Source organism: Alosa pseudoharengus, unplaced genomic scaffold (assembly GCF_046254945.1).
Source record: "Alosa pseudoharengus isolate Yale_2024_CS ecotype anadromous, Long Island Sound unplaced genomic scaffold, YU_APseudo_1.1 YU_APseudo_1.1_scf_24, whole genome shotgun sequence".
NCBI lineage: Eukaryota > Metazoa > Chordata > Actinopteri > Clupeiformes > Clupeidae > Alosa > Alosa pseudoharengus.
Genome location: NW_027468689.1, coordinates 27631490 through 27655051, shown reverse-complemented (window position 1 = coordinate 27655051; position 23562 = coordinate 27631490). Strand labels below are relative to the sequence as shown.

At 47.8% G+C, this 23562-nt stretch overlaps 1 protein-coding gene across 2 annotated transcripts in view; it reads left to right on the top strand.

The window, feature by feature from the left end:
* Positions 1-23562, top strand: part of itsn1 (intersectin 1 (SH3 domain protein)) — a 53707-nt gene that overhangs the window by 9013 nt on the left and 21132 nt on the right. The window contains exons 2-22 of one of the 2 annotated variants that reach the window (XM_076303618.1): positions 1055-1117; positions 2027-2122; positions 4654-4717; positions 5993-6150; positions 6774-6980; positions 7349-7430; positions 7726-7835; positions 7945-8008; positions 8339-8476; positions 8656-8756; positions 8887-9149; positions 11445-11594; positions 11978-12118; positions 12605-12692; positions 13559-13698; positions 15982-16068; positions 19322-19437; positions 20297-20496; positions 20730-20851; positions 22479-22822; positions 23082-23277. In XM_076303618.1, the coding sequence (XP_076159733.1) occupies positions 1090-1117; positions 2027-2122; positions 4654-4717; positions 5993-6150; positions 6774-6980; positions 7349-7430; positions 7726-7835; positions 7945-8008; positions 8339-8476; positions 8656-8756; positions 8887-9149; positions 11445-11594; positions 11978-12118; positions 12605-12692; positions 13559-13698; positions 15982-16068; positions 19322-19437; positions 20297-20496; positions 20730-20851; positions 22479-22822; positions 23082-23277 (2895 nt within the window). In that variant the 5' untranslated portion in view covers positions 1055-1089. The remainder of the gene's footprint in view (positions 1-1054; positions 1118-2026; positions 2123-4653; positions 4718-5992; positions 6151-6773; positions 6981-7348; positions 7431-7725; positions 7836-7944; positions 8009-8338; positions 8477-8655; positions 8757-8886; positions 9150-11444; positions 11595-11977; positions 12119-12604; positions 12693-13558; positions 13699-15981; positions 16069-19321; positions 19438-20296; positions 20497-20729; positions 20852-22478; positions 22823-23081; positions 23278-23562) is intronic. The other variant, XM_076303619.1, reaches the window with a different exon arrangement.

The following is a 23562-nucleotide window of genomic DNA, read 5'->3' as shown; positions in this document are numbered from 1 at the left end:
AAACAAGGCAATGTCAATTTTAAAGTGAAACATCATTCCAGTGCAAAATACTCCTTTCCCTTACTTTTCTTAGGACTGACTTGGTTTTTGAGGAACAGTGCTACGCATTCGTTGGCTTTCCTCATATTCGACAACGTGTTTTGATTTCAGATGGTAGAACAGATTGCTTGTGTTACCTCTCTTTGCTGTCACTGTTGACCGGCATATTTTGCAGATTATGGCTTTCTGCTCACTATCCGACGCTTTAAATCCAAACCATGTCCATATTATGGACGTTGCACCAGTCTTTTTTACGAGCTCCTCCTCCTCCATACTGTAACGTCAGCGCACAAGACATTGTTAGCGTTCTCCCACGCAGGGCATGCTGGGATACGGGGGTGAACATTTGGGGGTTTATGTCTGTATTTCTCCTAAGTTATAAGTCTAAAGTTAGCGTCTTTATTGTGACATGTTTCCCTTTTAGTTCTCCCTCGTGTGTGATCATTTTTGTGTGGGGGGCTGCGTCCACCCCTGTATGTGTAGCGTGTGTGTGTACTTGACCTGCCCCATGTGTATTGTGTTCTGTGTCTGTGACCCTGCTCTCGTTCTCAGCTAATAAAACTTTTGATTGGACAACTGTGTGTGTCGCTATCAAATCGTTACAATACCTTCACCGCTCGCAGCCATTTTTCCACACCTGTGGCCTCCTCGTGGTTGTTGCCGATCCCAGCAGGCCAAGCGTGTTGCAATTTGATGACATAATGACCTATCGCAATATGCCGGTATAACAAAAATCTTTTTGAGCCTTTTAGACGGTCAGAGACACTTGGAGAGAATGAAATACATGGGGTTATGTAGAACAAGAGTGAACCAGAAGTAGGCTGAAGTTAGCTGAAAGAGCACAGAGAAGAGGAACTGAGAGAGAGAGAGAGAGAGAGAGATTCCAAATACTTTTTACAAATGAGGGGAGGATTTATGTGACCGATTAAAAATATGTTGAAGAGGTGGGAAAAATACTGGCTAGGTGGAAATGAGGAGGTGCAATGATGTGATGTGTTTATTTTCTGTTTGGCAGGAGTCTATGGCCCAGCTACAGCTGACTGACTGAACATGGCTCAGTTTCCCACGTCCTTCGGAGGTAAGGCACACACTCTCACTCTCACCTCACATGCAGAATCACTCACAGGTTAGGCATAAAGTAATTTGACCTGTATGTCCTGTTCCAGTCAAGGACATGGGCCACACTTCCATGCGTTATTTTCTCCTAAAAGCCTACATTAACACTCACACACATACTCAGCAGAAGTTTGAATTATGTTCCACTCTGACTAAAATGACTCATTCTTCCAGTGACAAACCTATTGTACAATCCACACCCATTACATGTATCTGACACTTGCCATGCCCTTGCATAACAACAGGTGTGTGTGTGTGTGTGTGTGTGTGTGTGAGACCAGGTTACAGGCACCTTAATGTGCAGCTGTGTTTTTAGTGTGCCAAGCCTTTCCAGTTTTGTTTTTATTTCCTTAAATCATTTTTCTCTCTTTATAACTGACTTTCTTTTCCCATTTGGTTTCTTTCCCCTTTTTAGGTGACATTCTCACACATACTTTTTTCACCTCCAAAATTACGAGTATTGCAAAATAGTGAGTGTTAAAAAAAAGTTGAACTTTTTTCAACTTTGAGCGCTGCAAGGTGCGTCGCATCTGTCAAGTGCCATTGTTCCATAGAGAAAGAAATAAATTAATTTGCTTGGAGGTGACAAAAGCGTGTCTGTGTGTTGTCCTGTTCCATATTCCTCGCTGATATCAGTTGATATATGTACCCTAAAGTTGTGCATGTAATGCTTCGTCATTTGGACAAATCTGAATTTATGCCATGCAGAGTGCAAAGCTCTGAGATGCTAGCAGCAGGTTTCTTTTGCCAGTCAACACAGTGATTTCACAGACATTAGAATGTTTAGTTTCAAGTCAGTTTTAGTTCATGTTAATATGTGACAAAATGAGACTCCTCTCACTTGCCCTCTCTCTCCCCCGTCTCTCCCCAGGGGGTGCGGACACCTGGGTCATCTCTGTGGACGAGCGAGTCAAACATGACCAGCAGTTCCACAGTCTCGCGCCCACCCCTGCTGGCTTCATCACAGGTGAGCATTTTCTTCCTTTCTACTCTTCTCTCCTTCTCCTCTTATCCTCCCATCCTCTCTCTCCCTCTCCTCCTGTTTCTATTGCAACCTGTTCTCTCTGAAGGCTCATTCATGCTCAGTGTTAAAAACAATACGGATGAAGCCTTCCGTTCGTACTCTGCCTTCATTTCATCAGTCTTTGCAACGTTTTCTGAAAGCTTATGCAACGTTTGAAACAGACAGATCAGGGAGCACCCTCTGCATCACCCTCTGCATTTCTACCCCTCTCTCTCTTCCTCTTTCGTCGTTTCTCCCCCTCTCCCTCTCTTTTGTTGTTTCTCCCCCTCTCCCTCTCTCTTTCGTCTGTTCTCCCCCTCTCTTTCGTTGTTTCTCCCCCTCTCTTTCGTTGTTTCTCCCCCTCTCTCTCTCTCTTTCGTCGTTTCTCCCCCTCTCTCTTTCGTTGTTTCTCCCCCTCTCCCTCTCTCTTTCGTCTGTTCTCCCCCTCTCTCTCTCTTTCGTTGTTTCTCCCCCTCTCTCTCTCGTCTGTTCTCCCCCTCTTCCTCTCTGTTTCGTCGTTTCTCCCCCTCTCCCCTACTCTTTGTTCCTCCTCCATCTCCTTCCTCTTGTCTTCATCTCCGTTCCTTTTCCTCTCGCCCCCCCCCCTCTCCTCTCCTCCCCCCCCCCCCCTCCGTGCCCTCTCACTTCCCGCTGGTGCAGTAGAGCAGGGCTGCGCCCGACGGAACTCACACAAATGAAAGGGGAGGACGGTGACACAGCAGTATTGTGGGAAATCAACCCTTCTCCTCCCGCGCCACCTCTTCCCCAGTTGCCTTGTACTAGCATCTGTTTGTTGTGTCGCTTGTTTCCCTATGTACTCTGGAGCCAGCCTTGTTTTTGAGAGATTCTGTCATTTCCTCAGAGTAATGAAGTGAAATGACATCCATAATTGCAGTTTAATCTCATTGCCCTTTTGTCTTCCGCTTGTCATGTGTGCTCTGGTTTTTCTTCCTTCCCTCATATCTCACACACACACACACACACACACACACACACACACACACACACACGCACGCACACGCACACGCACCCGCACGCACACGCACACGCAAACTTCCCCCAACCTTCACATAGGATCAGAGGAGAGTTAAAAAAAAAAAGGTTGTTTCTTCTCAAGGTAAAAGAATAAACTGATTAAAACATCCTGATCCTGATGCATAAACAGAGGATTACCAGACCTGAACATTTCCTACAAAAGCAGAACAGGAGGGATCCAGAATGAGACACTGTTCATAACCAGAGCTTACAGCCCAGAAAGTATCACCAGTCTGTTATCAAAAGTCTAGACACAGCACAGTTCCTGATTCTGCCAAAAGGTTCTTGTTTAAGATTTAGTGGAAGAGTTTATTGGATCAGAGTTGCAAACTGTACCTTTAAGTTCATAACTATGTGAGAAGGTCATCAGGTTATCCCATTTCTGAGTTAGCATGAGGTGACCAGAAGGGAGGATGGGAGAGGAGAGTCGGGGAGAGGTAGCGTCTTTGGGAAAACCCTGAAACGGAAGAAGAGCGAGGGACCACGGGGTCATCCGCTGATTCTGATGTGTCCACTCTTCCTCCCGACGCCCCTCGGCGTCTGAAACCGTTTTAACAGCTGGTCACTGCTCCTGCAGCCTTCATGTCTGCTGCCGCCCCAGGAGGGTTTTCCCGACTTGGCTGTTTTCTTTTTTTGTCCACGGGGTGTTTCCCGGGGCCTGTGTGTCAGCAGAAAGACCCTCTTTGTCTGGTGAGGATGCGAGGAAGTAGAGAGAGAGAGGGAGATGGAAGGATGAACAGAGGGAGGGGATGGAGAGAGAGAAAGAGAGAAAGCAAGAAAGTGAGTGAAAGAAAGATGGGGGAGATGAATGTAAAAAGACTGAATGGAATGAGAGTGTGCATGTGTAGGAAGTGTACAGGAATGGACACTAGGATAGGTGGGGTCTGTGTGTGTGGGAGAGAGAGTGAGCGGCCATATGGGACTAAGGGAGGGTGGGAGAGGAGTCGAGAGTTTGGGGATGTTTTTGGCTGCTGTGGAATAAAGGGCGTCTCTGTGGGTTGAAAGAGCAGCTCTCAGAGACGACTCACACTGTTGTCTGCTGGAGAGACCCATTCAGCCTCCTTGGAGTCCTCACACATGCCCACACACACACACATACACACACACACATACACACACACACACACACACACACACACACACACACACACACACACACACACATTCACATTTTCTCATGCCAGTAAGTACACGTTCATAAACACAATCTTATACATTATCAGCTATTCCCACCCAAGTGTTATTCTCGTTCTCAAATGTTCACCAACCAACCTTCCAGAGTTCACCCGTGCAGCTTTGAAAGCCACTGCGTTCACTTCATTCTCTTTTTGAATCTGTTTGTGATTCTCTCTCATCTACTCACACCAGCTTGTGTAGCATTGATTCCATTGCACCCCTTTTGCTGTTAGTGTTTGTGTTTGTCCTCTCTCATTTGAACCTTGGCTTGTGTCCTTCCTCAGGTGACCAGGCCAGGAACTTCTTCCTCCAGTCCGGCCTGCCCCCTCCGATCCTGGCCCAGATATGGTACGTGTCTTCCTTCCTGGGTGCTCACACAGGGCTGGGAAGTTGGAGGAAAGTGTAGAATTATGAATTGTAAACACATGGGCATTTGGATGAAGGTCTAAACAAGTCTAAAAGTGTTGCATTGTAGTAGTACATGCATGAAATGCTGGTCAACCAAAAAGGTCAAAACAACAACAGAAACGCATAATTGTCTTACAAAACGTGGCAGTGTTGAGGAACAAATAATCCGTTTGTAAAAAAACGTCTGGAAAAAGTCTGGAATTTGTATTTGGAAAAAGGGCAAGCGGCCTACTTCAGTTGCCCTGAGGCTAGCTCCAGCCTGCGCTACAACAAGCAGGCACTGACTCACTGTAGCCAAAACAGAAGACATTTCTGTGCTCATTTGTATCCATTTGTATCTGACTGCCTTTCTAGCTGTTAGCTAGGAGACATTTGAACTCGCGTCTGCATAGGGCTGGGTGCTATGGCCTAAAATTGATATTACAGGGTAATCAAAAGCATAGACAGTAACAATACATATATCACAGTATATTCTTAAAATGTCAATAGAGATATTTCTGAATGGGTAAAGCGACTGCACGACCACCATTACTGTACTCTTAACAGAATGACCAGGACATATTTAACATTGTACCATTGTAACTTTTTTCTGTTATTGTAGGCATTGCCATTAATTGCGTCACACACTGACACATTGCGTCTCAAATGAATTTAGATGTGCTGTCATTACTGGTTTAATCAATTCAACTGTCTCATCTTTATTTTTCTTTCATTTATTCACTTGTCCCTTTCTCAACATATTAGTGTGTTATTGACGCACACGTTAAATTCAGTGGACGTAATAGTCTCATGTTTACCACACTAGTTGCAGTGGGATGACATCACAGTCTGCCTGGTCTGCCTTCCAGCCCCTGATCTGCATTATATCTACAGTTAAATTCCTGCGTTGTTGTTCCATGATCTTATTGTTGCCGGCAACATACTGACCAGCCTAATCCCCACACCTCCCCACAACAGACCTTTGGCCAACCTGAGCCAGTCTCCAGTCATGTGATGTAAACAGTGAAAACTCCCAGTCCTGGCCTGGTGGCGGCACCCAAAGCCAGTGCCAACAGCACCGGGATGGCACACTAATGCCCTGCCACAGAGCCTGACCCAGTGGCCTGATGTTGACCTCGTCTGTCTCTCTCTGTCTCTCTCTCTCTCTCTCTCTCTCTCTCTCTCTCTCCCCTCTCTCTCTATCCCTCCATCTCTTGGCCCCTCTGGCCACTACAGGGCCTTGGCTGACATGAACAGCGATGGGAAGATGGACATGCACGAGTTCTCCATCGCCATGAAGCTAATCAAGCTGAAGCTGCAGGGCCACCCACTGCCCCCCTCGCTGCCCCCCTCCATGAAGCAGCCGTCTCTCATGACCCAGCCCCCGCCCTTCGGTACACACACACACACACACACACACACACACACACACACACACACACACACAGCTGCCATAGTTGTCACTGGTGATGATATAGGGGTGCTATAACCAATGTTTTCTGTATTAGTTCTATTAAATTTTATTTGTATGAGTTTTGTTTGTTTATTGTTCATATTTAAGATTTGGTTGAAAAACAATTGGTGTGTGTGTGTAGTGTTTCAGTGCAAATGTAGCTGCTCCTGTTTTTAAACAGACTAATTGAAATTGCATGGTGTCTGTATAGAAAGAATGAGAGGCTAAGCACACTCACTCAGTTCATTTGTGTGTGTGTGTGTGTGTGTGTGTGTGTGTGTGTGTGTGTGTGTGTGTGTGTGTGTGTGTGTGTGTGTGTGTGTGTGTGTGTGTGTGTGTGTGTGTGTGTGTGTGTGTGTGTGTGTGTGTGTGTGTGTGTGTGTGTGTGTGTGTGTGTGTGTGTGTGTGTGTGTGTGTGTGTGTGTGTGTGTGTGTCCGCGCCCGCACGCACGCGTGTGTTTGTGCAAGTGTGTGCATATTAAGGGGTGTATGAGTCTGTGTGTCTTACATTTCTTTCTCTCTCTCTCTCTCTTTGCATGAATGTCTCTATGTGTTTGTGTGTAGCGGCCATGCCACCAGTCCCCCCGATGCCCACCCTGCCTCCCGGCATGCCCTTAGGAGTGCCACCTGGTGTGTCCCCCATGCCCATCCCCCCTATCCCAGGCATGGGTATGTCCCCACCGCTGGTCTCCTCCGTGCCCCCTCCCGTGCCACCGATGCCCAACGGAGCACCTGCCATGATCCCGCCTATTACCGGATTCACCAACCCAGGTATGCGCTACACACATGACATCACAATCAGGCTTAGCCAATAAGACGCTGTGTGCCTCATGCATACTCAGACTCTGGTGTTGGACAGACTGCCGTTTTAAATATTTATATATCAGTTAATGTGTCATCTTGTTCTTATGTGCTGTTAGTGTGTGTTATGTGTTAGCATAAATGTGTATCCTGTGTGCTGTACGTCGCTTGGTCTTGACCGTATGGTGTATGTATTTCGCCGAGATGACCGTAAAGTTTCCACAAGCTGATAATGAAAGTGTGGTGATGGATGCGTTCTCCATCTCTCTCTCTCTCTCTCTCTCTCTCTCTCTCTCTCTCTCTCTCTCTCTCTCTCTCTCTCTTTTCTCTTTTCTCAGCCTCAGCAGCACTCAACAAAAGCTCTTCTTTTAACCGCTCCAGTGCCAAGCTCCAGAAGGGCCAGTCCTTTGAGACGCCCAGGTGAGCCTTAGATTCTCTCTCTCTTGCACACTTTCCAAATCGTTAAACAGGTTTTTTTTACGTCACGTCAGAAACATCAGTGTAAACTCATTCTCTTATCTTTCACTTACGCCTACGTCTCACTGGCGCTAAGTCCTCACTAACATCTATCTTACACCCCTTTTTCTCTCTCTCTCTCTCTCTCTCTCTCTCTCTCTCTCTCTCTCTCTCTCTCTCTCTCTCTCTCTCTCTCTCTCTCTCTCTCTCTCTCTCTCTCTCTCTCTCTCTCTCTCTCTCCCTCTCCCCACGCCCTCAGTGCCCCTGCGGCGCCCCCTCCCCCAGACTGGGCCGTGCCTCAGTCGTCCCGGCTAAAGTACCGCCAGCTCTTCAACAGCCACGACAAGATGATGAGCGGCCACCTCACAGGTAACCTCTCACCTGTCCCTCTCCCCCTCATGTCCCCTCCTCTCTGTCGACATCACTGCTCCCGTCTCACTTCCTGCTCGTGTCTCTTGTGTGTCCTGTCTGTGTGCAGGTCCCCAGGCGCGCACCATCCTTATGCAGTCCAGTCTACCACAGGCTCAACTGGCCACCATATGGTGAGCACTGGGATTTACTACCTGTTTACACCAGGAACTGACCAAGATAGGGGTTCAGACAAATTCTTTTCACTCGTTCTGAACTCTTTTTAATCCACTGTTTGATTCACCTCACGTTCACTTTAGTGTTCAGTCATTGGTATGTTTGAAGAGTTATAAACAATGCTCATAGTTTGCTAAGACATCATTTGATTTAATTTGATTGTTCATTAAATTGCATGTTAGAATTGGCCCATTTGAACATAGTGGCCCCATCCGTGCCCTAAACCAGGTTGAGCCTCTAGGTAACCCAGTAAGAGTCTGACCCTCTGCTCTCTGCCTGTGTCACAGGAACCTCTCGGACATCGACCAGGACGGGAAGTTGACGGCCGAGGAGTTCATCCTGGCGATGCACCTGATTGACATGGCGATGTCAGGCTTGCCCCTTCCTCCACTACTCCCACCCGACTTTATTCCTCCCACATTCAGGTAAGACACATACACACACACACACATGCATGCACGCACTCACACACACGCACACAGGACACACACTCTCACATACACACACAAGTATGCACTGTCTTCCTGACCGAGGTTTTTCTGCAGACACATGACACGTGTGTGTGTGTGTGTTTTTGTTTGTCCGTGTGTCATTGTGGATGTAGGAGGGTGCGTTCAGGCAGTGGGGTCTCGGTGACAAGTGTGCATTCCGTTGACCTGCGCGTACCAGAAGAGCCCGAAGAGGAGGACCCAAAGATATTGCCAGGTGAGTACACACACACACACACACACACACACACACACACACACACACACTCACTCACTCACTCTCTAATATCTCTCTCAGCAACTCCCACACTCTAACCTCACACATACCCCCTCTCCCGTTCTTCCAGTGACGTTCGAGGACAAGAAGCGTGAGAACTTTGAGCGGGGCAACCTGGAGCTGGAGAAGCGTCGGCAGGCCCTGCTGGAGCAGCAGCGTCAGGAGGCGGAGCGCGTGGCCACGCTGGAGCGGCAGGAGCAGGAGCGCAAGGAGCGCGAGCGCCAGGAGCAGGAGCGCCGCAGGCTGCACCAGCTGGAGAGGCAGCTGGAGAAGCAGAGGGAGCTGGAGAGGCAGCGCGAGGAGGAGAGACGCAAGGAGATCGAGAGGAGAGAGGTGAGGAGCAGGAGAGAGAGAGAGAGAGAGAGAGAGAGGTGAGGAGGAGGAGGAGGAGGAGGAGGAGGAGAGAGAGAGAGGGGGGTAAGGTGAGGAGGAGGAGAGGTGAGGTGAGGAGGAGGAGAGAGGGAGAGAGATAGAGAGAGGTGAGGAGGAGGAGGAGAGAAAGGAGAAAGAGAGGGAGAGGTGAGGAGCAGGAGGAGGAGGAGAGAGAGAGAGAGAGGTGAGGTGAGGAGGAGGAGAGGTGAGGTGAGGAGGAGGAGAGAGGGAGAGAGATAGAGATAGAGAGAGGTGAGGAGGAGGAGGAGGAGAGAAAGGAGAAAGAGAGGGAGAGGTGAGGAGCAGGAGGAGGAGAGAGAGAGAGAGGTGAGGTGAGGAGGAGGAGAGAGGGAGAGGTGAGGAGGAGGAGAGAGAGAAAGAGAGGGTGAGGTGAGGAGAGGAGAGAAGAGGAGAGGAGAGGAGGAAAGAGAGAGGAGGAGAAATGGAAAAATAGGATGGAGTGATCATATATAGTAGGAGCTCAAGAGACAGAGGGAGGAGGATAGACAAAAAAATCGAGAGGAGGAGGTGAGAGAGGGAGAGGGGAAAAAAGATGATGGAGTGATCATATAGTAGGAGAGAGAGAGAGAGGAGAATATTGAGAGGAGAGAGGTGAGGAGGAGGAGAAAGAGTGAGATGGTGAGGGAGAGAGTAGGAACTCAAGAGACAGGGGAAGGATCAGAGACACAAGGAGATGGAGAGAGGTGAGGAGGAAGAGAGAGGGAAAAAAGAGGATGGAGTGATTATACTGTAGGAGCTCGAGACAGAGGGAGGAGGAGAGACACAAGGAGATTGAGAGGAGTGAGGTGAGGAGGAAGGAAGGAGATGAACAGTGATGAGGAAGAGGTGAAGTGATAGGAGTAGTAGCTGGAGAATCAGAGAGACAGCAAGAGGAGGAGGAGGAGGGACGTAGAGATGGAGAGGAGAGAGGAAGGGAGGATGAAGAGTTGGGAGATCAAAGAGGTGGCTGAGAAGGGAGACAAGTTCTGCATTCAGTGCACTCTTGTTGTGAAAGATGTGATGGGAAATCAGTCAGAAGACAGAGGAGTTTGGAACAGATGGGCAAGGTGCACACTGAAACCAGTCACTGTGCAGAAACTTTGAGTAAAAGCAGTTTGGTACAGAAAAGACAGCTGACTGTTTTGATGATGTTGTTGCTTGGCAACAGGCACAGACAGAATCGCTCTACACAGAAACAAAAAAAATCCCCACCCAACCCCCTCGTGCCATAGCCCTGCACAGTGATGTGCACAGTGTTAAAAAAAGTGCAGTGTGAAACAGGAAAGACTACCAAGTGTCAGACACAGACAGAGATAGTGTGAGAGAGAGACTATGAGCACCGGTAGTGAGGAGAGGCACCCATCTAGGGAGGGAGGGGGTAAGATGTTGAGAAGACACGTGTGTGTGTGTGTGGTGGTGTGGTGTGTGTGTGTGTGGTTGTGGTGTGGTGTGTGTGTGTGTGGTTGTGGTGTTGTGTGTGTGTGTGTGGTTGTGGTGTGTGTGTGTGTGTGTGTGTGTGTGGTTGGTGTGTGTGGTTGTGGTGTGGTGTGTGTGTGTGTGTGGTTGTGGTGTGGTGTGTGTGGTTGTGTGTGTGTGTGTGTGTGTGTGTGTGTGTGTGTGTGTGTGTGTGTGTGTGTGTGTGTGTGTGTGTGTGTGTGTGTGTGTGTGTGTGGTGTGGTTGTGGTGTGGGTGTGTGTGTGGTGTGTGTGTGTGGTTGTGGTGTGGTGTGTGTGTGTGTGTGGTTGTGGTTGGTGTGTGTGGTTGTGTGGTTGTGGTGTGTGTGGTTGTGGTTGTGGTGTGTGTGGTTGTGGTTGTGGTGTGGTGTGGTGTGTGTGTGTGTGTGGTTGTGGTTGGTGTGGGTGTGTGTGGTTGTGGTTGTGGTTGTGGTGTGGTGTGTGTGTGTGTGGTTGTGGTGTGGTGTGTGTGTGTGTGTGGTGTGGTGTGGTATGTGTGGGTGTGTGGTTGTGGTGTGGTGTGTGTGTGTGTGTGTGTGTGTGTGTGTGTGTGTGTGGTTGTGGTGTGGTGTGTGTGTGTGTGTGTGTGTGTGTGTGTGTGTGTGTGTGTGTGTGTGTGGTTGTGGTGTGGTGTGGTATGTGTGGGTGTGTGGTTGTGGTGTGGTGTGTGTGTGTGTGTGTGTGTGGTTGTGGTGTGGTGTGGTGTGTGTGGGTGTGTGGTTGTGGTGTGGTGTGTGTGTGTGTGTGTGTGTGTGTGTGTGTGTGTGTGTGTGTGTGTAACTGTTCTGTCTCTTTCTGCCAGGCTGCCAAGCGTGAGCTGGAGCGCCAGCGGCAGCTAGAGTGGGAGCGGAACCGCCGGCAGGAACTCCTGAACCAGAGGAACCGAGAACAGGAGAACATCGTTCTACTCAAGGCCCGCAAGAAAACCCTGGAGTTTGAGCTGGAGGCCCTGGTGCGGAGCACACACAAGCATGCAGAACACACACACACACACTCAATTCAATGCCATTCTAACACAGACTACACATACACTTTAGTTCAAACACATACACATACATACACACAGTCAGTCATGCATGTGCATAAACACTTTGCAACTCTGACACACACACTAAACCTTATAATTTCAGATAAGATTTGAGATTCCACAAAGGAGAAACATTTTGTATCATGTTTTTGGTGTGTGTGTGTGTGTGTGTGTGTGTGTGTGTGTGTGTGTGTGTGTGTGTGTGTGTGTGTGTGTGTGTGTGTGTGTGTGTGTGTGTGTGTGTGTGTGTGTGTGTGTGTGTGTGTGTGTGTGTGTGTGTGTGTGTGTGTGTGTGTGTGTGTGGTCAGAGCGATAAGAAAACACAGCTGGAGGGAAAGCTGCTGGACCTGCGCTCGCGTCTCTCGGGTCAGCGGCAGGAGATCGAGAACACTAACAAGACCCGCGAGCTCCGCATCGCCGAGATCACCACACTACAGCAGCAGCTGCAGGTACACACACACACCCCCGCGCACACACATATCCACAAATACACACAACCAGTCTGTCCCACATGCTGATACACATACTCACTTATACGTTCTCTCTCTCTAACACACATAATACAGTATATGCTCACACACACATACACATACATACACACACACACACACACACACACTAAATGGATAGATATCTCCTTCCTCTTCTCTCCAATTCTTTTTCCTGTCTTATCTCCTTCACTCTCTATAGCCTCCCTATCGTCCTATTTATCTCTCTGGATCTATCGCTCTCTCTACCCCTATGTTCTTTATCTGACCTGCCTAACTGTCCTTTGTTTGTGTGTGTGTGTGTGTGTGTGTGTGTGTGTGTGTGTGTGTGTGTGTGTGTGTGTGTGTGTGTGTGTGTGTGTGTGTGTGTGTGTGTGTGTGTGTGTGTGTGTGTGTGTGTGTGTGTGTGTGTGTGTGTGTGTGTGTGTGTGTGTTTCCGTCCCTCAGGAGTCTCAGCAGTGGCTGGCTCGTCTGATCCCGGATAAGCAGTGTCTGAATGACCAGCTCAAACAGGTCCAGCAGAACAGCCTACACAGTAAGTGTGTGTGTATGTGAACAGCCTACACTATGTCTGTGTGTGTGAACAGCCTACACTTTGTGTGTGTGTGTTTGTGAGTCTGTGTGTGTGTGTAAACAGCCTACTCTTTGTGTGAGTGTGAACTGTGTGAATGTTGGTGCTTTGACACATGTGCCTTTGCAAGTGTGCATGTTCAGACCCAGCACATCATTTATAACCTCGACACGAAGTTGGGGATTCATAAAAATTCTATAGCTGATGTTTTTAGTAAGGTCCCACCTTTGAAGGTTTTAGAATATCTTATTAGCATAGATTTTAAGAAACATATTTAAGTTTCTGTAACACACAGTGCTCTGGCCATTAAATAGCCTTAGTTGCGGAAATGGCCTTAAATTAAACAAACAAACAAACAAACATCCAGCTAATAAAAACAGCTTTTATTCCATTCTAGTTGTATACAAGTTATTGTTGGGCAGTGGTGAGGCCTGTTGGTACAAGACAGCAGAGTTGCTCAAGGACATCTTGTTTTCTGAGACTGGAAGGGAGAAGTCTCGTCTCAAACAGGCAGGAAGAGGGAAGCGAAGGGAAGCATGTGTGTCTCTGACAACCTTATCTCTGCTGTGGAACGCTCCGGAATACAATAACATATCACACCTCTTAATGTGCTTGTAAGCAAAGAAGACCTAAAGAAAAACTCACACTATCCCTTCAGGAATGCATTATTGTGAGATAGATTTGAGTGAGCAGCATTTTGCATTTAGACAACAAAAAAAAAAAAAATATATATATATATATTCACCTTCTGGTCAGGAAAGATATTTTCTGTGCTTCCATGTTGGTGCATCCTCGCTGACCTCTGACCTTTGCCCCGTTTTGTGTGTCAGGAGACTCCCTGACGAACCTGCAGAGGGCGCTGCAGGTGAAGGAGACGGCACGGCAGCAGCTGAAGGATCAGCTGGATGAGGTGGAGCAGGAGACGCGCGCCAAACTGCTGGAGATAGACGCCTTCAACACACAGCTCAAGGTAGGGGAACACACATACACACACACACAGAGTGCAAGGTCTTGGAACACATACTGTATACACTTTTCACTGTTACATCTGAGAAGTAGACATAGTAGGTGCATGGTCATGTCTTATAGTTAAGTGATAGGAAATGTACACGCATCGCAACACATTTAATATAGCTTGTTTACTTCCCCTAGTTTACAGCTGTGACAGACACACACACACACACACACACACACACACACACCTCTACTAGGTTGGACACGTGAGGGATCAGATCACTGTGCTTAGACTTATCCCATAACAGCACTGCTGTCTCTAACCAACTTCTGTAGTTTGCTTTTTCCCTTGTGTTTCTTTGTGTTATTGGTGTGTGTGTGGCAATGTGGACAGGGGACTGGGGTTTGGACCGAATTGATCTGTCCTGTAGCTGGAACACTGTGTATGTTGTGGTGTGAGTGACGGAGACAGACTAGCTAAGTGTGTGTATGTGTGTGTCTGCATGTATGTATACCCCTTTGTCTGAGACATGTTTGAGTGAGTGTGTGTGTGAGTGTGTGTGTGTGTGTGTGTCCTCTGTCCTGTTCCCTGTGTGGGGTGGGCGGTGTTGTGTCAGTGAGAAGAGGCAGTGAGTGTCTGAGCGCTGGAGGGCCCTCTCTCCTTCTCTCATTGTCTCTGACTGTCGCTCACTCTGCTCTGTCAACCCCCCTCACCGTCCTGTCCAATGCCCACCTGTGTCACCACCAATCCGTCCACCCACCCACCTGGCCGTGTCTATGCCCACCTCGCTCACACCTGGCACTGTCTGCGTGGCTTGGTTGTGCCTCCTTCATCACCTACATTCGTACACTCTGCACCCGTACCTGCGCAACGTGTGATCGCACTCGACCCTCTCTCCTCCGGCACACCCCTCCACCTGCACACCTCCCCCCCACACCCCAACCTACGCTCCACCCTGGGCCCCCGTCACAGTCTTTGGGGCGCTTCTACCAGACACGCACCTCCCGGCTAGAGAGCCTACACCTGGAGCTCACCCTGGAAGAACAGATGGGCAGACAGGTAGATGCCCATCCGCCAGCCCGCCTGCCTGAATAACTGCCCACCCCCCCCCAAACAATTACCCCCCCCTTTCCCCCTGACTCAAACCTCCTCTGCATCTCTGCAACAACACTGCACTTGCTCTCTGCTGCCCCTCGCTGGTTATTTAGAGCACTGCATTCCTTTGGCAAAAACAAAAAAACCCAAAACAACTGTCAAGCTTGAATTGTGGTCTGGTCTGGTCTGGTCTGTGCCTCTTGCTAAGTTGGTAGTAACACTACTCACCCCACAGGGACTCTGTCCATCTAACACTGACAGAGACAGACTGGTAGGGAGACAGAGAGACAGACAGACAGACATGGTTCATAAGTAGTATGGGAAGGTATGGAATCTAGGGTTCCTACACAGTATGGAAAAATATGGAATCTGTCATTAGTCACCTTAAGTCAGGATAGGTATGGGGAACAAGATAGTCTGGGAAAGGATTTGTGTTTCCAGACTATGGTTTTGTCCCAATTTTGATTTCTAAAATATAAAATTTGAAATAAATGAAAGTGTGCAGAGTGTTTTTCATGGTGTAGGCAGTCAGTGCAGCCAAAATATTTACCTGTATGAAAAAAAATCAACATTTACAGGGTCTAGTTTCACTTTTTCTATTGTTGTGATGTTGGGCACTTAACCTTGGTGGAGGTCAACACTCCCCAAGAGCCAGTTTTTAAAATTCTTGTAGATATTATTTACAATTATTTGTTAGTGTTGTTCTCCTTTGTAATACCCTGGGGAATTGCACATCCTTTCTGGAACTACTCCCCCATCATGTTCACTTTGTTTCTACATTTGAATAGTTAATATAATTGTCTTACCTCAGTGTGTGTCATTTTGAAATGGAAGATGTGTTGGATCCCTGGACACAGAAGAGACACAGAAAGGCCCAGCTGTTTGGCTTCTTGGCTTTAAGCGTTAAATCCACAATGCTGATTAAATTTGTGACTAAAATGATCTGATTGATTTATGTACGTATCTGATTTGTTTATTGTGAACTTTGGTGACACACAGACACACACTCACACATACAAACTTGCATACAGTCAGACCCATTTTCCATCCTATACTTACTGTCACACAATTATCCATCCATCACAATTGCACCCCCACACCCACACGCAAACCCCCACACCCCCACACCCACCCCTGTCCAGCCTTGTGGCAGCAGCAGGTCTGATCGGCGCCCTTGTGGGTGCGTGTGTGTATCTCTTGCAGTGGGAGGGCTCGCTGGCGAACGAGGCGCTGCAGGACTGCCTCTCCTCCCTGTCCGCCTGTCTCAGGCGCATAGGGCGCTACCTCCAGGTCTCCCTTCTGCCCCCCACACACACACACACACTCACTCACTCACTCACACACTCACTCACTCACACACACACACACACACACACTCTCACACACACACACACACACACACACTCTCACACACACACACACACACACACTCACTCACTCACACACTCACACACACACTCACTCACTCACACACTCACTCACTCACACACACACACACACACACACACTCTCACACACACACACACACACACACTCTCACACACACACTCACACACTCACTCACTCACTCACTCACGTTCAGTTTATTCTTTGTCACACACACACACACACACACACTCTCTCTCTCTCTCTCACTCACTCACTCACTCACTCACTCACTCACTCACTCACACACACACACACACACACACACACACACACACACACACACACACACACACACACACACACACACACACACACACACACTCACTCACTCACTCACTCACTCACTCACTCACTCACTTGGACACACTCTGCCACACATGCTTTCCTGACCCCTTACACCGCCCATACAACCCCCACAAATACGCTACGCTACTTCAACCCAATACCCCACCCTTCCAACCCCCACACATGCCCCCATGCTGCTGCACCCAAGCCCCCATGTCCCCCCACTGAGACGGTGGGGAAAGCCTGCTCCAGGTCAGCCCCTCTCCCCAGTCTGAAGGGAGTGCAGTAGTAGTTAGATGCCCCATGGACTGTGTGTGTGTCATTGCTGGCTTTCTCATCTCTCCATGAATCTGGATGTGGTCAATTATTCCTTTTTTTCTCTTTTTTTAACCCTTAAAGGAGTACCGTCACACCGGTGTGACGGGAATGTTGGGAAATTAACATTCTAAAGAATATCTGGGTTCATTGAATTCAACATAGAATTTTAGAACCTTCAATTGTTGCGGAACTTAGAATGTTCAAAAACCTACACCTTTAAGGGTTAAGGGCCTTTTCAATTCGATTTTTGGTCATTTAGTTTATGACTAAATGTCACTGGATTCAATTAGCCTGTAATTTAATTTGGCCATTTTTTTTAGTAGTAGATTTAAAAGTGATTTGCTATGGTTATTTTTATGATAACTGTTTTTTGCCTTGCGTAGTTGTTAAATACGCATAGTTGTCTCACAGTGAGGTTTGCGTTGTTCTCAAGAGTGTAGAGTGCTTCAGTGTGTACGTCATTAGTGTAACTGTGTAGCCTTTGTGCTTGAGTCACTAAATCAGATTCTTTTACTCTGCGTTGTCTTTGTAACACTAGCGTTAAAAATGTCTAGTTCAGTATCTTCTCTCCGTACAGAGATCAATCCCTATTGCTTGATTTTGGCCCCTACTCACTCATTCACTCACTCACTCACTCACTCATGTGTACAGCATGGTGGTGATGGTGATGATGATGATGATGATTCTCATTATGATAACCAGTCCAGTTCATGAGTTCTAACTGTGTGTGCTCCTCCAACTATGACCCAGCTTTGGTTTGTCAGGTGTGTGTGTGTGTGTGTGTGTGTGTGTGTGTGTGTGTGTGTGTGTGTGTGTGTGTGTGTGTGTGTGTGTGTGTGTGTGTGTGTGTGTGTGTGTGTGTGTGTGTGTGTAATTGTGTGTTTGTAATTGTGTGTGTGTGTGTGCTCTAATGCTAATTGGTTGGTACTTGCTCTTTGTGCCTGTGGGTTGAAGTGGCTTGAAGATCTTGTGATGTGTTTTACCGCCTGTCTTTGCTTATGTTGGATTGGGGGTTTAGTGGTTTTGTGTGGGAGGGTGTGGAGGAGGAGAGATGGTGATCACAGTCTATGCAGCAGCAGCAGCAGTTCTGTGTTCACAGAAGTACAATAGCTGTCCTGTCTAGGCCTGTTCAAACATACCTGAGAGTGTTCCCATGAATCAGGCCTCAGGTCAAAGCATTAGATGTTAAAATACACTGATCGATTATTTTTATGTTAGCATACAGTATAGTGCTCATGCAATAGCAGGCTAAAGAATCCATACTTTACTACATAGAGGACGTTTTCAGTCTTCTCTCAGATCTTCACTCACATGTGCATATTTTACACATTGATGCAAAACTTATGAATGTAGCTTGGGAGTATGGGAAGTGTGAGACTCAATAGTCTGATTTAGGTGAGCTGTAGTTTAGGAGTGTGAGACTCAATAGTCTGATTTAGGTGAGCTGTAGTTTAGGAGTGTAAGACTCAATAGTCTGATTTAGGTGAGCTGTAGTTTAGGAGTGTGTGACTCAATAGTCTGATTTAGGTGAGCTGTAGTTTAGGAGTGTGAGACTCAATAGTCTGATTTAGGTGAGCTGTAGTTTAGAAGTGTGAGACTCAGAAGTAGGATTTAGGTGAGCTGTAGTTTAGAAGTGTGAGACTCAGAAGTAGGATTTAGGTGAGCTGTAGTTTAGGAGTGTGAGACTCAATAGTCTGATTTAGGTGAGCTGTAGTTTAGAAGTGTGAGACTCAGAAGTAGGATTTAGGTGAGCTGTAGTTTAGAAGTGTAAGACTCAGAAGTAGGATTTAGGTGAGATGTAGTTCAGAAGTGCGGGACCCCACATGAACATAAGCAGTGTTGTGTTGTGCCCTGGTTGCCGACACACTGGACCACCCCTGCCGACCCCCTGGAGTCATCTCTGGTAACTGTAACCTTGAGTTCTGTTTCCGTGACAATGGTGGCTCGCAGGAGCCTCCCAGCAGCCCCTGCTGCGGGTCGCCATGTGAGCTCACCTGTCTGTCACACCGCGTTCCATGCAAGTGTGTCTCAAAGCGCTCAGCGCATCCAACAAGCCATACCAGTGACATGTACATAGACATGTGAAGTCACACACACACACACACACACACACACACACACACACACTTAGTCACAAGGAGGTACATGATGTTACAGTGTTACGCACACATACACACACTCACATTCTCTCACACACCTGTCTGCAGGTGTAAATGGCAGGGCAGAGAGTAGACTAGTTCCTGTTGGAGACTTGGAGGGAAAGAACAGAGGAGAGTGGCACCTGAGTCTTGAGTGGCGCTTGCAGGGTAACAGCGGCAGACAGCGCGAGCGCGTGCGTCTGTGTGTGTCGTGTGTGTGTATATGTGTGTGTGTGTGTGTGAGAGCGAGAGTGTGTTTGGCGTCACCGTAAGCAGAAGCAGCCCTCCTTGCGCCCCCCTCTCCTCCTCCCTCCCCCCCCCCCCCCGTGCCTCCTCCCCTCACCTGTCCTCCTCTATCCCACCATGCTTTGCAGGAGCTCAGGGAGATCCACGCCAAGCAACAGCAACGGCACAAGCAGATGGAGACGCTGGAGGGCGACGCCCAGCCCACCATCGACGACAGGAAGTCCGTAGAGCTGCCGGAGGCCAGGTGAGTGTGTGTGTGTGTGTGTGTGTGTGTGTGTGTGTGTGTGTGTGTGTGTGTGTGTGTGTGTGTGTGTGTGTGTGTGTGTGTGTGTGTGTGTGTGTGTGTGTGTGTGTGTGTGTGTGTGTGTGTGTGTGTGTGTGTGTGTGTGTGTGTATACGTTCCTATGTGTGTGTGTTTGTTCAGGAGTTCTAAGTCCTGTGTTAAGCATAGTTTTGGAAGTGTTTGGGTTGGGTTGATGGTATGGAGATATACTGTGTGGATAGAGGAGGGGTTGTGTGGCCATGTTTACATCAATTAGTCTCTAACACACATTCAAGGACACCTGAGGTGCGTTCAAATTCGGCAAACAGTGGCAGACGTTCGTGGTGAAGATGTTTTCTTTGAACCGTTCAATTTGAACAATTTGGTGCAACATTCCATTGTAACAGTGATTACATTGTTGCCTTCGTCAAACTCACGTCCAGTTCCACTGTATGTTCGCGGAGAACTACCTCCTCAGATTGTTTGCGATTGTTCACAAACGTGAGATGTCTTGTGTGAATAAAGACTTATGTTACTCTTCGTGTCTAGCCCCTGTTTTCCTCCAATCCAGCTGCTTTCCAGCTGTGTTTCGTTTCGTAAGCCAGTGTTTGCTATTTCACCAAGTGCGCTGTTTCAGAGACCTTCCAAAGGCGGTTTTCCACTTTCCACTAGCTTTGCTTTTAATACATGCCCGGTCTATTCTGGACAGATACTGCTTCTGAAACTAGTATGTTGGAATGCAAAAGAGATGGACTCTGTGGAAACCTGGGGCTAGCAGGTTCTTGCCTGGAGCACTTACAGTAAGTCAACATTGCACTGATTTGACCGTTGACCGTTCCAGGTTGTCGGGTACAGATGAGGGGGCCTCTCCGGCCCCCACTCCCACGCCACCTCCGGCACAGGCGTGGCTGAGCAGCGTGAGTGTGAACGAAGAGGAGATGACCGTGCGGAAGGACACGCCGGATAAACTCAGCCAGCTCTTCATGCCTCCGCCACAGCCACAGCCAAAACTGCTGAGCCAGGCACCGTGGCCCACGGGAGGTGTGTGTGTGTGTGTGTGTCTGTGTGTGTCTGTGTGTGTCTGTGTGTGTTAGAATGGGTAATATGAGACCGGTGATGATGGTTGATGGTACAATACTTGCAATTTAGCGGTATACGTTTGTGTCCAATTTTGTGTTATAAAATGGGTGTGTGTATTTGAGAGAGAGTTTTTTCTTTGATTTCTAATGTGTGTGTGTCTGTGTGTGTGTATGTGTGCGCGCGCGCAACCTTAGATAAGCCCCCTGCAATGAGTTCCATTCAGGAGAAGATGAAAGTGGTCTACTATCGAGCGCTGTACCCTTTTGATGCCCGTAGCCACGATGAAATCACCATCCAGCCTGGAGACATCGTCATGGTGAGGACCCCACACTCTCTTTCTGAGTGTGTGTGTGTGTGTGTGTGTGTGTGTGTGTGCATGCACTCATGATAATGATAGACGCTGCCTTCAACTAACTTCTGCCCCCTTGGCTCTCTCCTGCGCTCGCTCTGAAGGTGAAGGGAGAGTGGGTAAGTGCAGGCGTGCGCTCCCTCATCCAATCATCCTCACCTTGCCCGCATTCCGCTTGCTCCCATTGGTCTGTATTGTTAGAATCCCAACTCGTTAGTTAGCAGTTAGGCTGCTGCATAAGGGTCCATAATGGGTCCCTTATAGGCCTGAGGAACTGATAGTCTGAAGAACTGAGGATGTTTACTGCTATACTGAAGAACACATAGAGCCCTTATTTAGTAATGAATAATGGGTTAAGTGTTCTGTGCATGAACTAAAGCTACGTTTTGGAGTGTGGGAGCATTGAGCTGACCCATGAATGTGTGTGCTTAGGATCTTGCTCATGATGTTAGAATCGCAAGTAGATTTTGCCTACTTAGCTTTAGTTTAGTTTAGTTTAGTTTAGTGGACTTCAGTGCTGCAATGGTCACTTTTTGATAATACATTTTTTTTTATTTTTTTTTTTTTTATTTTTTTAGGTGTATTAGGTTTTATTTCACTTTTTTCTGGTGATATTTTTACAGTGGCTTGACTTATTTTTGGGCTAGGGATTGGCAATTAGGTAGATAATTTGGGGGGAAAAAAGTCCTTTCATATTTTTTTTTCTTCAAGCTTTGTTGACTTTTGTGCTCTTTCATCTTGATTAGTCTTTTTCCAAATTCATATTTCATCAAATGATTTCTGCAACATTGCCGTGTGCATGTTGTGCTTGCTTCCCTTGCATTGTGAATGTATCTGTGCTTGCTAGTCCACATGCCTGTGTTTTGGTCCAAGTGTCGTATCGTATCGTATCGTAGTCTCCTGCAGTACACTGTGGTGTGGTGGTTCTGAGCAGCGGTTCCCAAACCTTTCAGCTTGTGACCCCCAAAATAACAGTGCCAGTGAATTGCGACCCCCACCATCCCTGGAGGTGGTAGAAGTATACAAATGTTGCACACTACAGCGCACATGCACTAATAGGCCTGTCGAAACAAGCATAATACTATAAAAGAGCATAACAGCCTGACAACCATAATATAAGTTAACAACCATTCTGAACCATGATGAAACTGATGCTGTTGCTAATGTAGTTAATCTGTCGTAATCACATCAGGGGTCAGAAGGGCCAAAGAAAATTTGAAAGGCCTTTATTTGAAATGTAACCACTACTTTTATCTTTCGTTACAATTATGGCTAAAATATGCTATTTCTAATAGTTTTAAGATTATTTTTTTTTTATTTCTCAAAATCATCTCGCGACCCCCCAGGGAGTCCAGACCCCCACTTTGGGAACCACTGCACTAGAGCCCTGTTATGGGTTTTCACATGCGCCATCACATTGCACTATTCATGCCATTGCATCTCTTTGTTGCATCTCTGGATTTAGTGACCACTAAGAACACTATGTATTTGTATGTTCACATTTCATGACTGGAGGTGCAGTAGTCTAGGTCTAGTATACTAAACAGCATAGTGTGTAGAGACCGCAGTCCTCATCGTCAGTCACTGCCCACAGGTGGACGAGACTCAGACGGGAGAGCCTGGTTGGCTGGGGGGTGAGCTGAAGGGAAAGACCGGCTGGTTCCCCGCCAACTACGCTGAAAAGATTCCGGAATCCGAGGTCCCACTCAGCCTGCGCACCGCAGCGGCCACCTCCGGCCCCGCCCCCAAGCTGGCCAGCACCCGGATCACGCCCACCACACCCACCACGCCCACACCCACACCCACCGCCATCCAGCCCCCGCCCCCTGAGATGGGCCCTGTCCAATCAGCAGCTCCCCCCGCCCCTCTTCCTCCTCCGGGCCCTGCCGCCTCCTCGTCGTCCTCAGCCTCCAGTAACTGGGCGGATTTCAGCACGACGTGAGTCACCCAGAGCTGAACAAGAAATATCTTAATTTTGCTTTTAGTATTCACCTAAGACTCACCTTTTAGTGATGCGTTTGTGGATTGTGAATCTATGAATGTGTGAATATGTGTGTGTGCGTGTACATATTGTATTGCTTGCTGATGATTGATGATTTTAGTGTGTATTTGACTTGTTATAGGATTGTTGTATGATTTGTGTGTGTGTGTGCGTGTGCTTGTGCGTGTGCGTGTGCGTCTGTGTGTGTGCGCACAGGTGGCCCTCTAACTCGATGGACAAGCCTGACAGTGACGGCTGGGATGCGTGGCCCTCTCAGGCGGCCCCTACCACTGCCCCTCCCCCGGCCCCCCAGCCCAGCCTGTCCGTGCCCAGCGGAGGCCCCCTACGCCAGCGCTCCGCCTTCACCCCCGCCACCCTCAGCGGCTCCTCACCCTCACCTGTGCTGGGACAGGTACTACTACTACTACTTACTACTATTACTACTACTTACTACTTACTACTACTACTTACTACTTACTACTTACTACTACTACTACTACTACTACTACTACTACTACTACTTACTACTACTACTACTACTACTATACTTACTACTACTACTACTACTACTTACTACTACTACTACTTACTACTACTACTACTACTACTACTACTACTACTACTACTTACTACTACTACTACTACTTACTACTACTAGTACTACTACTACTACTACTACTTACTACTACTACTACTA